We start from the raw sequence: 11,348 nt of genomic DNA on the forward strand, positions 1-11,348 counted from the left end.
AATAAAAAAAATATATTTTATAACTAGAAACTATAATAAAATCAACCCTCAAACCCGTTTTTTGATTACTCTATTCCTTAGATGTGAAAAAAATTAATGAAAAAGAGGAAAAATTTCTTACGCAAAGGTGTTATACCCCCTTAAATACGATAAGCTCATACACTTGATGTAACTTTTTATTGTACTGTCAAGTAGAATAGAAATTTGTTGATTTTATGCATATTAAACACTTCGACCTAATACTTGATTCATTGCTTCCATTTCTTTGTGGGACATAGGATTCAACATCATTCCAGGTGCTGGTGGAGCTAACTCTAAATCGCGTAATTCGTTTACTTTTATCTTTAAGTCGCTTCTCATCTTATTAATTGTGTTATTACATTCTCTCCGATCTGCAATATCAATAAATATTTTATAGAATATAAAAGATCTGGATATCAATTGATCTCAGTTTCAATTTCATACAGCATGAATTTAGAAATTACCTTTCTCGAGCAGTTCTATAGCTGTCTTAGATTGCATCTTTAGCAGCAATGGACCCACCGTTATCCACGTTTTTTTACACGGCTCTTTTTCTAGGGATCTCATTCCAACGCGATCATCGTTCCTTCGTTTATCTAGAGCGACTATCTCGTCGAGATCAGTGAGAATCTCACCAGCTTTATATTCAACTTGTTCTAAGTGTTCCAATATTTTCTCGTGATCACTCATCTGTAACGTAATTAGAACATTTATATATTACCTTTTATATTTATTTCTTCCTCTTATTATATTGAAAGATTTATAGATAAGTACATTTATTTGTATAAGGTTATCATTCTTACTGCATTTTTTACACAAATAAAATAAAGACAGAGTCTCTATACTTTGATTTACATTTTTTATTAACGATTGACACAAAAAATAATACTATTAATTACAAAAGGTACAAAAAAATAAAAAAGAAAACAGATAATATCAATCTACAACACGAATTATTTGATACTGTACAGAAAGACAATAAACTTACAAGCATGAATATATAAGAACAATAACAATTATTTTCATTGCAATGAATCTCTTTAGATAAAAACGCCACATTCATATTTATAAAATTATTTATATCTAATTTTAAGATAGTGCAATACGTAGAGCCCTTTCTTTCCTAGCCTCTCTGTGAAGTAATCTTTCTCTATCCCTTTTTTTTAATGGTTTCTGCTTGGGTACTTTAGCGCCGTTAATGGCAGTTGTATCGCCTGGCTTGAAATGAGTGACTCTGTATTCACTTTCCACCGGTTGTCCTAATCCTTTGCGGTCTATTTTCAAACATGTTTTAATTGGATATTTTATTCCCTTTCCTGAAGGCCCAAGACCAACTTCCTCGTCCCAACCGGTATTCAGAAGCATTTTGTATCCTTTGCTTTGCTTCGATATTCCGTACATCGCGTGCTTCAATTTGGGCTTCGTATTGAAGATGTGCAAGGTGGAGGTCTCGTGTTTTTGCGTAGTCGCCTCTTGAAAGAGTGCTTTACAGATTTCGCAGTAAAATGCTGTATTCTGTTGCGACTGTGCCCTCTCCTCTGTAACGTTGCGGACGTCCCTGTCGTGATTCTTCGAAGAGTCTATAGACATTGGTCTCATTGGTAGAGCATTTGCATTATTCGACTTAGGTATGTTCACAGATGATTGATTATTATTGTTTACTGATTCAGTCTTTTTCTTGAGTAATGCAACTATGCTTAGGTAATTCTTCTTCAAAGCTAATTGGGCTGCGGTGAGTCCAGATCTGTCTCTGGTTCTCTTGTTAGCCCCGAGATTCAGTAAGAATTGTACAATCTCCAAATGACCGCAATAGGCAGCGGACATCAGTGGGGTCCATCCAAAGTCATCAGACACATTCACATTTTCTGATGTCATATGTTTCTGGAGAAACTTCAAGTCCTTCTGCTCCACTGCCTTCAACAATGTGTTGATCGTGACTTTCGCCAGGACATCTTCAGGGACTATGGTTCTCTTGGACTGCGCATTGATAGAAGCCGAATTTATGCCGGAGTTGCTTTGGCTTCCAACAGTCTTTGACTTTAAATACTTCAATCTGGTCACTGCTGCACTGCTATTACTTTCATAAATAATTTCTTCATAGGCAGCTTTCGCTTCGTTCCCCTGGAAGGCCAACTGATGAATGTATCTCTCCGGGGACTTGTCCTGAACACTGGAAGACTCCCTAATAAAAGTCTTCCATGGTATATCGATTTTATGTCGTATGTGCACCCACTGTTGCAGAGACATCGCTTGAATGTTTGTTGTACGTCACGTTGCTCACGAAATTCGCACGGAAACTGTACAACACTCTCTGCTCCGCTGATCTGTACGTTTCTTTACGAATAACACACATACATTAACTGTTCTAAAACGTGACACACGTGATCAGAAACAAAATACATTCACAAAATATTGTACTTTGCATTTCCACGATAACAAATTTTCCGAAGGTGGAATAGAATGGCTACCTCGAGAAATATTGCGTAGCAACCTTAGGTCTGATATATATCATACGTAACAATTTGTCTTATTGTCGATATAATGTGTCGTTAGCAAAATTTACCTTGACTGTTTTGTTCTTGACGCACGATTATCATGAGCAAAGAATTATTCGATCGTACGTCTTGCCGTTAACTCTCAGGTACAGTTAGGTTATGACGTACTGTAGGGTACGCTGCGTCGGTAGTCGGGTCAGCCTGTGCAGTCGGTAGTCTGATACAGGCTTTAGGCTAGTGGCACACAAAAAAACTTAAGCAGTAAAACGTAAACAGTAAGCAAATTGACCAATCACAGTCATTGATTCTTCTTACGGTCCAAGAATCAACAATTGTGATTGGTCAATTTGCTTACTGCTTACGTCTTACTGCTTAAGTTTTTCTGTGTGTCACGGCCCTTAGGATGACGTTCCATGGGGTGGAATTCTCCGCGGAATAAGTACGACCAATCACAGCTGTTCCGCTCTTTTTTGTACCGTTTTGCTATAATCTTACCTCTGTAATTTTGCGGAAAGGATAAAGATAGTCGCGGATAACCTCAACATATCTCATTTGTTTCTTATACATTTATTATATATATTTTTTTCGACATTCTTTATTATTTCGTTTAGAAATGATGAGTGGAGGGATCGTAAGTAATAAAGTGTTAATATTTTGATAATTGTAGTAAACAATTATGTATAATATGTGAATATGTTTATATGTTTATAGTTAATGTGTATATGTGTATAGTTAATATGTTTATAGTTTATATGTTTATATGTTTATATGTTTATATGTTTATATGTTAATTAACAGTCACAGTCGACAAAAATCACATAATATATTCTTCACAATTAATCACAACAGATCTCACTTTATTATACTACACAACGTATTACTGCAATTCCGCTCATGTATTTTTCCTTCTGTCCCATGAAGCGATAAACGCGGCAGCGGAATTATGTTTTAGCCAATCGTAAAATGGTTGCATATTTTCGTAAAAAGTATTTTACTGAGAAACTAATTTTATTTTTTACTAATTTATCATATATTATATCATTGTATAAAATGTTATTAAAATTATTAAAAACGTAAGAAATAACATTAAAAAGTCTACTTTTTGTATTATTCCGCGTGATCCGCTTCCGCGTATTCCGTTCCATGGGACACAAGGAAAATAGAAAAAGCGTTGGAAGAAAAGCGGAACGGCTGTGATTGGTCGGCTAACTCCGCACGTTCCGTTACGCTGAAAATTTCCGTTCCGTGGGATGGCGTCCTTAGGGAGAATATTTATGGCTCCTGCATACAGAACGCAGTAATCCTTGCCGCGCGGCAGAAATTCGCGTGACAACCAATCAATATGCTGGTTTCTGTAATAACCTTCTAGCTCTTACGGAAAAACAACATATTGATTGGCTGTCGCGCAAACTTTCGCCGTGCGGCAAGCATTACCGCGTCTTGTGTGCAGGAACCATTAAGGTGTCAATACATGGGAGCGTTACAGCGTCGAACGTTAAAGCATTAGCCAATCAACGTATCAGGTTCCAGAAGTATACATATAGTTCTTGCGAAAAGTGGCACGTTGATTGACTACCGCTTTAACGCTCGACGCTCGATGCTCCCGTGTAAAGGTACCTTTAGAGTCCCCAAGGCAGTTCTACCAGATTTCTAGTAATAGATAATAAATTTCTGATAATTTCTTCTAGCTAGTAAGAAAATTGGCATGCAACAACTCACTATGTAGTGTAGTGGCAATCCTCCTGCTTGACGTCTCGTATGTGTGATAAGAAATATTTTGCGTACAGGTTATTTTGTACGGCAATTGTCAGAGGAGTGTTTTGAGACGTAGCTGGACGTGATAATCGGCTAATCGTCCCGCAAATCTTCTTCATCTGTCTTGGGACGAAACGAAAGTCGACATTCGCAGTATTTTGCACAATCGCGTGGCTTTAATTCCAATTCGTCTCTGGCGATGTCAAGCGTGTTCTGGATAAACGCGGGCCGTGAGATATAACTGATTGATAAGAATGGCCGACGAGGTGGTGGAGACACTACGTCATAATAATGAGGACGCCGAATGTATAGACGCCGAAATCGACGGCGATGACGAAGAAGAAGGCTCTGACGGGGTCATAGTTCCGGAACTTCAGGGTACATTATCCAAATGGACAAATTACATACATGGCTGGCAAACTAGATTTATTGTACTCAAAGATGGTACTTTGTCTTATTACAAATCTGAGCAGGACAGTGGATTTGGATGCCGAGGTTCGATTAGTCTGTATAAAGCTAATATCAAGGTAGGATTATTTTATACTATTATAGTTCTATTTTGCATACTTTATGTGTGATTGGACAACATACATTTTGATGCTATGGTCACAGTGATGAGTTCATGCTAAATAATCTGTTTTTTTCAGGCGCACGAATTTGATGAGTGTAGATTTGATGTGTCTGTAAATGACTGTTTGGTTTGGTATTTAAGAGCAAGGAGTACAGAAGAAAAACAAAGATGGGTAGATGTTTTGAAATCTTATAAGGTAATAATTTTAAAACAATGCATATGAAACATTTATTAGACAATACAATTCTTCGTATGTGTATATTATATATGTTTTCACAATATCCAGGTACTATTTACTTATTAAAGTCACAATACCATTACTAGAATTAAATTATATGATGATAAATTAGTTTGTTTTGAATAGTCAGAATCTGGTTACGGAAGTGAGAACAGTCTCAAACGACATGGTAGTGCCATATCGCTTGTGTCAAATACACAATCTACAACAAGTGCTGGTAGCTTTACTAAACGTGGTATCAGAGGACTGAAAGAAAAGTTAGCTGAGATCGAAACCTTTAGAGACATTCTTATCAAGCAAATTGATACATTGCAGAAGTATTTTGATAATTGTGCAGAAAATGCTAAGAATACTTCCAAGAAAGGTAACATTTCTTCTTAACTTTTGACATGTTTTTTTAAATTTTTGTTCTAGACAAACTGTAAATTTACAATTTTCAAACATATATACTATCATAATGTACTATATAATTGTGCAATTTATCATATAACAAAAGAATTGTATAAAACATTTGAAAGAGCTTTAAAATTCTTTATGATTAATTCTATTCAAATAAACTTTAGAAAAGAAAATTGAGACAATGTTCAATCCAGCCGAACAATCAGTGGATTTCAAAGGAGAAGCGATAACATTTAAAGCTACCAGTGAAGGAGTGTTAGCGACCTTACAACATTGCGTTGAATTAATGGTACAACGAGAAGATGCTTGGCGCCGTAGATGGGAAAAGGAAGTCGAAAAGAGACGAAAGTTGCAAGAATTGTACAAAGCCTTAAAAGATCAAGTTGCTATGCATCATACTGGCTCACCAAGACCCAGGGTTCTCATCCACGGAGGCCCTGACTACGAGGTTGGTTATCTATTATCACACTTTTGTGTTGCCACTTATAATTTGTACATAAAGTTTCTATTTTATTTTAAGAATCCTAATACTGTGTAATGTAACTCCACATCTAGATGCATAAATGTTTGGAATTATTTATAGATAGCACTTAAACATACACGCCGCTAAAAATTATGAAAAATAAATATGATAATAGATAGATAGATAGATAGACATAAGTAAAAAAGAAATATCTAAAAATTTCACGGAGCAAAAAAGAAATATCTAAAATTTTCACAGAGCAAACATTTATATAATACAAGAGATTTTCTTATACTAACTGATATTTGTATATCATCTGCTGCAATGCAAACTGCCAATTCATTTGTATTATATAACAGTTCTGGAATAGACGTTTTATATAACTGTCAATAATTTCTTTGGCATATTCTTTAGCATAGATCTTTTTTTGGTATAAAAAGAAGGAAAAAGAACTAAGGAGAAAAGGAGAAATTTATAATATATAATTCATGCGAAAATACAAATCGGATTTTATAGACAAAATAACACTACTGAAACAAAATTTTATATACAATGAGAAAGTTTTTATATTTAAATTATTTTAAAAACCTTATCATTATCCATTAATTTCTTTAAAAACCTTATCATTATGCATTGATATCTTGGATAATAAGATTTTATAAAGATGTTAAGATAAATTTCCTTTATTTTCGTATATATTACGCAAAAAATTCATAAAAATTGCATATATGTAATGATAAGATAACAGGCTGTTAGTTTAAAGTTTTAATCAAAAGATTATGTAGGGTAATTTGATTGTTTAAACTTACATATGTCTCACTCATAAATAATATATTTCATACTTTCTTTTATGTAGATGCGCGTCAGTATGTTTAGAGAGTGAAATGTATGTTTCGTAACTATTAATTAGGTCACTGCCTCCAAAAACTTATGTGCTCATATCCTACCTGCTAGTATCCTCCAGACTTTCAAAGAATATAGACTGCGCAGATATTCTCAGATATATTCGGCGCATATATTCTCTTCATATTTGTATAATTATTTTTCTATATCGTAATTTTAATACTATACATAGAATGAAGTTAAAAATCAAATTTTATAGTGTGAGTTATTTTGTATATATGCTGATACAATTGAGAGTAGCAAAATATAAACTGTCAATAACATTTAATTAATTGTGCATGTTTAATTGTGCATAGAATTTCCACATAAAGTAATTATTTATTATGAATTAATGTTAAAAAAAAGAACCAAGTATATACTATAAATTATCAACCTCTAATAACTAAATTGGGATTTCATTTTCAAGGAAGGTCCACACAGCGCTCTTTGCGACGAGGAATTTTACGATGCCGTGGAAACTGGTTTAGACAAAATAGAAGAGGAAAATCAATTAAGGGACCGTTTGAAACAAAAATCTGTCTCGATTTTAACGTCTCCCACTATAACAGCATCTACACACAGGCTATGGCCAGAGGTTTATTATGCTCTTTACATTTCATAAATTCATTTCGTCAAAAATTTCCGTTTACTTGTATTTTTATTAATGGCTAGTATGTTTCTGAAACAAATTAAATTAATATCATATCAAAAGAAAATGTTCTCTTCTTTTCGCTATGACACTAATTTCCAATTAGTTAAATTAATACGTAACGTTTGTAATTTAATTTTTAATTACTAACGTTAATTTTATATTTATATGTGGCATAAATTATTAATAACTCATATATTTAGTACACAACGCGTGAAAACTAGTTTTTATCTTTCGATGTTTTTCTTATTGATGATTCTTAATGAATATCAATCTACAGATAGAGAAAATTACGATGGAACAATTGCATTACGCTCGACTGGGTGTTGGCGGGGCGGGCGGTTGGCAGTTATTCGCCGAGGACGGTGACATGCGGATGTATCGGCGAGAGGAAGAAGCTGACGGTTTAGTTGTGGATCCCCTAAAAGCATGTCACGTCGTCAAGGGAGTAACTGGTCACGAAGTATGCGAAATATTCTTCAGTCCCGAATATAGAAGTGGTTGGGAAGCTACACTCGAAGACATGACCGTCGTCGAGAATATTTCCAAAGATACACTACTATTTCTACAAACGCACAAACGCATTTGGCCGGCGAGCCAAAGAGATGCGTTGTTCTGGTCACACATTCGCCGCGTATCGGACGATCAAGATCGCGATGCCCACGATCTATGGATTGTCTGTAACCACAGTACCGAACATCCCGATTATCCGGTAATACGCCTTAATACAAAAAATTCTCCTTTGTTCCTCAAGGATGTGTTACGAGTTGTTAAATGAATTATCGTTCCAGCCGAACGCGGGTAAATGCGTGAGAGTCTACCTGACAGTTTGTCTCGTATGCCAAACGTTTATCGACCCACCAGAAGACGAGGAGGAAATAAAAAGGGAGAACATTACATGTAAAATAACATATTGTTCAGTTGGTGAGTTGATTCCTTTTATTTATTTATATATAGGTATGTATGTATGTATGTATGTATGTATGTATGTATGTATGTATGTATGTAATTATAATAATAATAAAAAATATTAATATTATTATTGTTATAATTATAGTTTATATATTATTATTTTATATATATATATTTTTTTATTTATATATTTTGTATATATACACTCTAAAAAAACGATGCTTTATAAAAAGGCTGGATAAAGACCAGACTCTAAAAATCTCCCGTGGTGTATATTAAATAAATGTGAATGTTTGGACATAACCAATTTTAAATTTCAGTGAATCCAGGTGGATGGGCTCCGGCGTCCGTTTTGCGTGCTGTTTACAAGAGGGAGTATCCAAAGTTCCTTAAGCGTTTCACTAATTTTTGTATTGATCAATGCAAAAGCAAGCCAATCACATTCTGAATGTGATTAAAATGAAACTTCAATGTTTTCCATCCAGCTCCTTATTCGCTATTTCAAAGTGTCTTCACATGGTTATTGTAAAAACAATTTGTATTGTTACATACTGTAGGAGTTATAGAAGGGCTATTACGATGTAAGTGAAACTGTTTTGTATATTACCTTTTTTTTTATTTGCTTAAGATAATCGACTTATATAGCTTGCGAATGGGAAGACGAGCTGTTATATTAAAGGCCATTTAAAATATAAGTGAGTGTATAGCAATCATATACACTTGAAAGGAAAAACATGAACAACTCTTTTCATGACATAATGAGGCACGCGTGGCTACAGCACCGTTTATAGATTATCCTTTCCTCTTCAAATAACAGTTTGTTATTTGTTATACAGAATGCTATCGCAACCGAGTTGTACAAATCTTTAATAAAAATTGAATACATATACATTTATCTCTTGTTATATTACATCCAATTAACAACTGACTTGTATGATACAGATTATATTGTTATTTTTATTTATACATAAAAATGTGTACATTGCTATGCAATATAAGTCACATGGAAATCGTAATAAAGACTGTTATAAATTTACTAAAAATAATCATTTCTACCTTGTCACTTGTTAATCTTCTTTTCGCATAAGTTTCTCTTTGATCGTACACACGATTGAAAAAGCGTGAAGACATCTTTCTTGTGAAATAAATTTATTTTAACCAATTCAATGAAAATTAAGAAATTACTTTAGATTATGTATGTACAATGTACAGAATATTCTCCTTTAAATACTCTCTTGATATCTACACATTATTAATAAAAAAACTGTTAACTCTTGAACGTGAAAATTTTTGTTGCAAGAGATACTTTCAAATCTCAAATAATACATGTGCGCAACTTGATCTGTATGTTTCTCGAGAGAGAAGCATTAATATTCCCTTTTATAGGTCAATGTAATACGACATAAATATAAAATAACTATAAAAAAATTATATGTACACATAATTATATACTGCATAAGAGAATATCAAAATATAAATGCATTTTAAGATTTCTTACACATATTACATAAAATAAGAATTATGTAATATTAATGTATAACTGATGATAACGAGATAATGATACGAGATAATAATGATGACAATAGTTGAAATTAAAAAACCGTAGATCTGTGTTTTGTTTGTTTGGGCATACAAAATCGTACGTATATTTATGAAATATAAAATCGAATCTAAGACATTTTGGTACGACATATGTACTTTTCGATATAATTGAAAAATTAAAAGTTTACCGTAAGATTGTTTCTTATGATACGATTTCTTTTTAAACTTTTATATCACTCAGCTAATAGGAAGAGAAAGTTTGTAAATATTTTAACATTTGATATATATGTATATATACAGATCCGATTGTTTAATTTCAATTGTTACAATTAACAACAGACTAATAACTATTTTTCTTTACAAGACACCATAAATTCGTATCTTATAACATGTAACGAGAGCGAAAAATAATGAATTTAAATAGAAAATTACGTCAATGCTTGTAATTCATTGCTATATTACTATAGTACTATATTACTATAGTAAAAAGGCGGATAGTGTTCTATATTGAAAAGGATCGTTTTTACAACTTTGATTATATTTACATTTTCTAGAGAAGAGAGTTCGACAAATACAAAGAACGAAGAATGAGCTTTCCCAGATATTGCGTAATTAAAAGTAAAACTTAATCGATATGTTGGAGATATAATATACCTGAGGACTATAAATACACATAAAAAATGTGACATTGTTTCGTGTCTGATCGACGTAATATTGTAATCAATTACAATTACCATTTAAAATATACGACAAGAGCTTTCATTTGTGCTAAAATAACATTTAATGTTCAGAATTGATGCTTCACTGGAATCATAGTGCTCATTTACATATAATCATTGATTTTTAAACTATTTAAATCCTTCAACCGTCGTACTTGAAAAATCGTATCATGATTATGTATGAGCATAAAAAGAAGATGAAAACATTACGAGTATTATATGTATTTGATATCCTTTACCTGTCGTATCTGAAATTACATCATGATTTGCATATGAGCGCAAAAAAAGAAAAATCAATTTGTTGTAGTATCAAACAGCTAGCGGGTTTTCCGAAATGTCTCGTTTTTACAATTATATAGTAAATTATCAAACTCTCAAGAATCACTCTTATAGGTATAAAAACGCTTGATTGCCCGTTAAAAACTGTAACTTACGTTACAATAACTTTCTCTATGATTCGTAGGAGCCTAATTTTTTTAGTACACTAAGACCCTTTTCCTCATACTCTTCTCGCGTTATCCACACGGAATCTCGGTCCTTCGTTATTTCAGCTAACACAGCACCGCCCATAAAGACCATATCCTTACGTCGGGGTGAGTCTTCAATTTTTATCTTAAATTTCTGTAATATTTTTATAGAAAAATATGAATATATATATATATATATATATATATATATATATATATATATATATATATATAT

General features: G+C 33.0%; 4 protein-coding genes across 7 annotated transcripts in view; 1 reads left to right on the forward strand and 3 right to left on the reverse strand.

The window, feature by feature from the left end:
* Window positions 1-222: 222 nt before the first annotated feature.
* LOC116848135 (p53 and DNA damage-regulated protein 1-like) lies at window positions 223-711 on the reverse strand. The gene is made up of 2 exons (XM_032823921.1): window positions 486-711; window positions 223-392 (listed from the first exon to the last, which is right to left on the reverse strand). Exons 1-2 carry the CDS (start codon window positions 709-711, stop codon window positions 223-225), a joined length of 396 nt encoding a protein of 131 aa, XP_032679812.1.
* On the reverse strand, window positions 561-2,578 carry LOC116848117 (G patch domain and ankyrin repeat-containing protein 1 homolog). The gene is made up of 2 exons (XM_032823889.1): window positions 1,010-2,578; window positions 561-711 (listed from the first exon to the last, which is right to left on the reverse strand). Exon 1 carries the CDS (start codon window positions 2,266-2,268, stop codon window positions 1,111-1,113), a length of 1,158 nt encoding a protein of 385 aa, XP_032679780.1. The 5' UTR covers window positions 2,269-2,578; the 3' UTR covers window positions 561-711; window positions 1,010-1,110.
* A 1,689-nt stretch (window positions 2,579-4,267) lies between these two features.
* On the forward strand, window positions 4,268-9,276 carry LOC116848115 (ceramide transfer protein). Its single transcript, XM_032823883.1, has 8 exons — window positions 4,268-4,798; window positions 4,919-5,038; window positions 5,207-5,444; window positions 5,644-5,927; window positions 7,252-7,419; window positions 7,754-8,185; window positions 8,265-8,397; window positions 8,706-9,276. The coding sequence occupies exons 1-8, from the start codon at window positions 4,526-4,528 to the stop codon at window positions 8,831-8,833; spliced, it is 1,776 nt and encodes a 591-aa protein (XP_032679774.1). The 5' UTR covers window positions 4,268-4,525; the 3' UTR covers window positions 8,834-9,276.
* A 241-nt stretch (window positions 9,277-9,517) lies between these two features.
* Window positions 9,518-11,348, reverse strand: part of LOC116848116 (actin-related protein 2) — a 5,960-nt gene continuing 4,129 nt past the window's right edge. For all 4 annotated transcript variants that reach the window (XM_032823888.1, XM_032823887.1, XM_032823886.1 and 1 more), the window contains one exon: window positions 9,518-11,267. In XM_032823888.1, coding sequence (XP_032679779.1) covers window positions 11,097-11,267 — 171 coding nt within the window. In that variant the 3' untranslated portion in view covers window positions 9,518-11,096. The remainder of the gene's footprint in view (window positions 11,268-11,348) is intronic.

The sequence above is a fragment of the Odontomachus brunneus genome, unplaced genomic scaffold (genome assembly GCF_010583005.1).
Source record: "Odontomachus brunneus isolate Ranch 3 - 2012 unplaced genomic scaffold, Obru_v1 Obru_scaffold_090, whole genome shotgun sequence".
NCBI classification, from domain to species: domain Eukaryota; kingdom Metazoa; phylum Arthropoda; class Insecta; order Hymenoptera; family Formicidae; genus Odontomachus; species Odontomachus brunneus.

Bases quoted from the DNA above. Each gene is read 5' to 3' on its own strand.
- LOC116848135 (XM_032823921.1), bottom strand. From the start codon at position 711: ATGAGTGATCACGAGAAAATATTGGAACACTTAGAACAAGTTGAATAT. The intron at 393-485 runs GTAATTTCTAAA...TTGATATTGCAG, and splicing joins TATAGAACTGCTCGAGAAAG to ATCGGAGAGAATGTAATAAC.
- LOC116848117 (XM_032823889.1), bottom strand. From the start codon at position 2,268: ATGTCTCTGCAACAGTGGGTGCACATACGACATAAAATCGATATACCA.
- LOC116848115 (XM_032823883.1), top strand. From the start codon at position 4,526: ATGGCCGACGAGGTGGTGGAGACACTACGTCATAATAATGAGGACGCC. The intron at 8,186-8,264 runs GTAATACGCCTT...TTATCGTTCCAG, and splicing joins CCGAACATCCCGATTATCCG to CCGAACGCGGGTAAATGCGT. The intron at 8,398-8,705 runs GTGAGTTGATTC...TTTAAATTTCAG, and splicing joins AATAACATATTGTTCAGTTG to TGAATCCAGGTGGATGGGCT.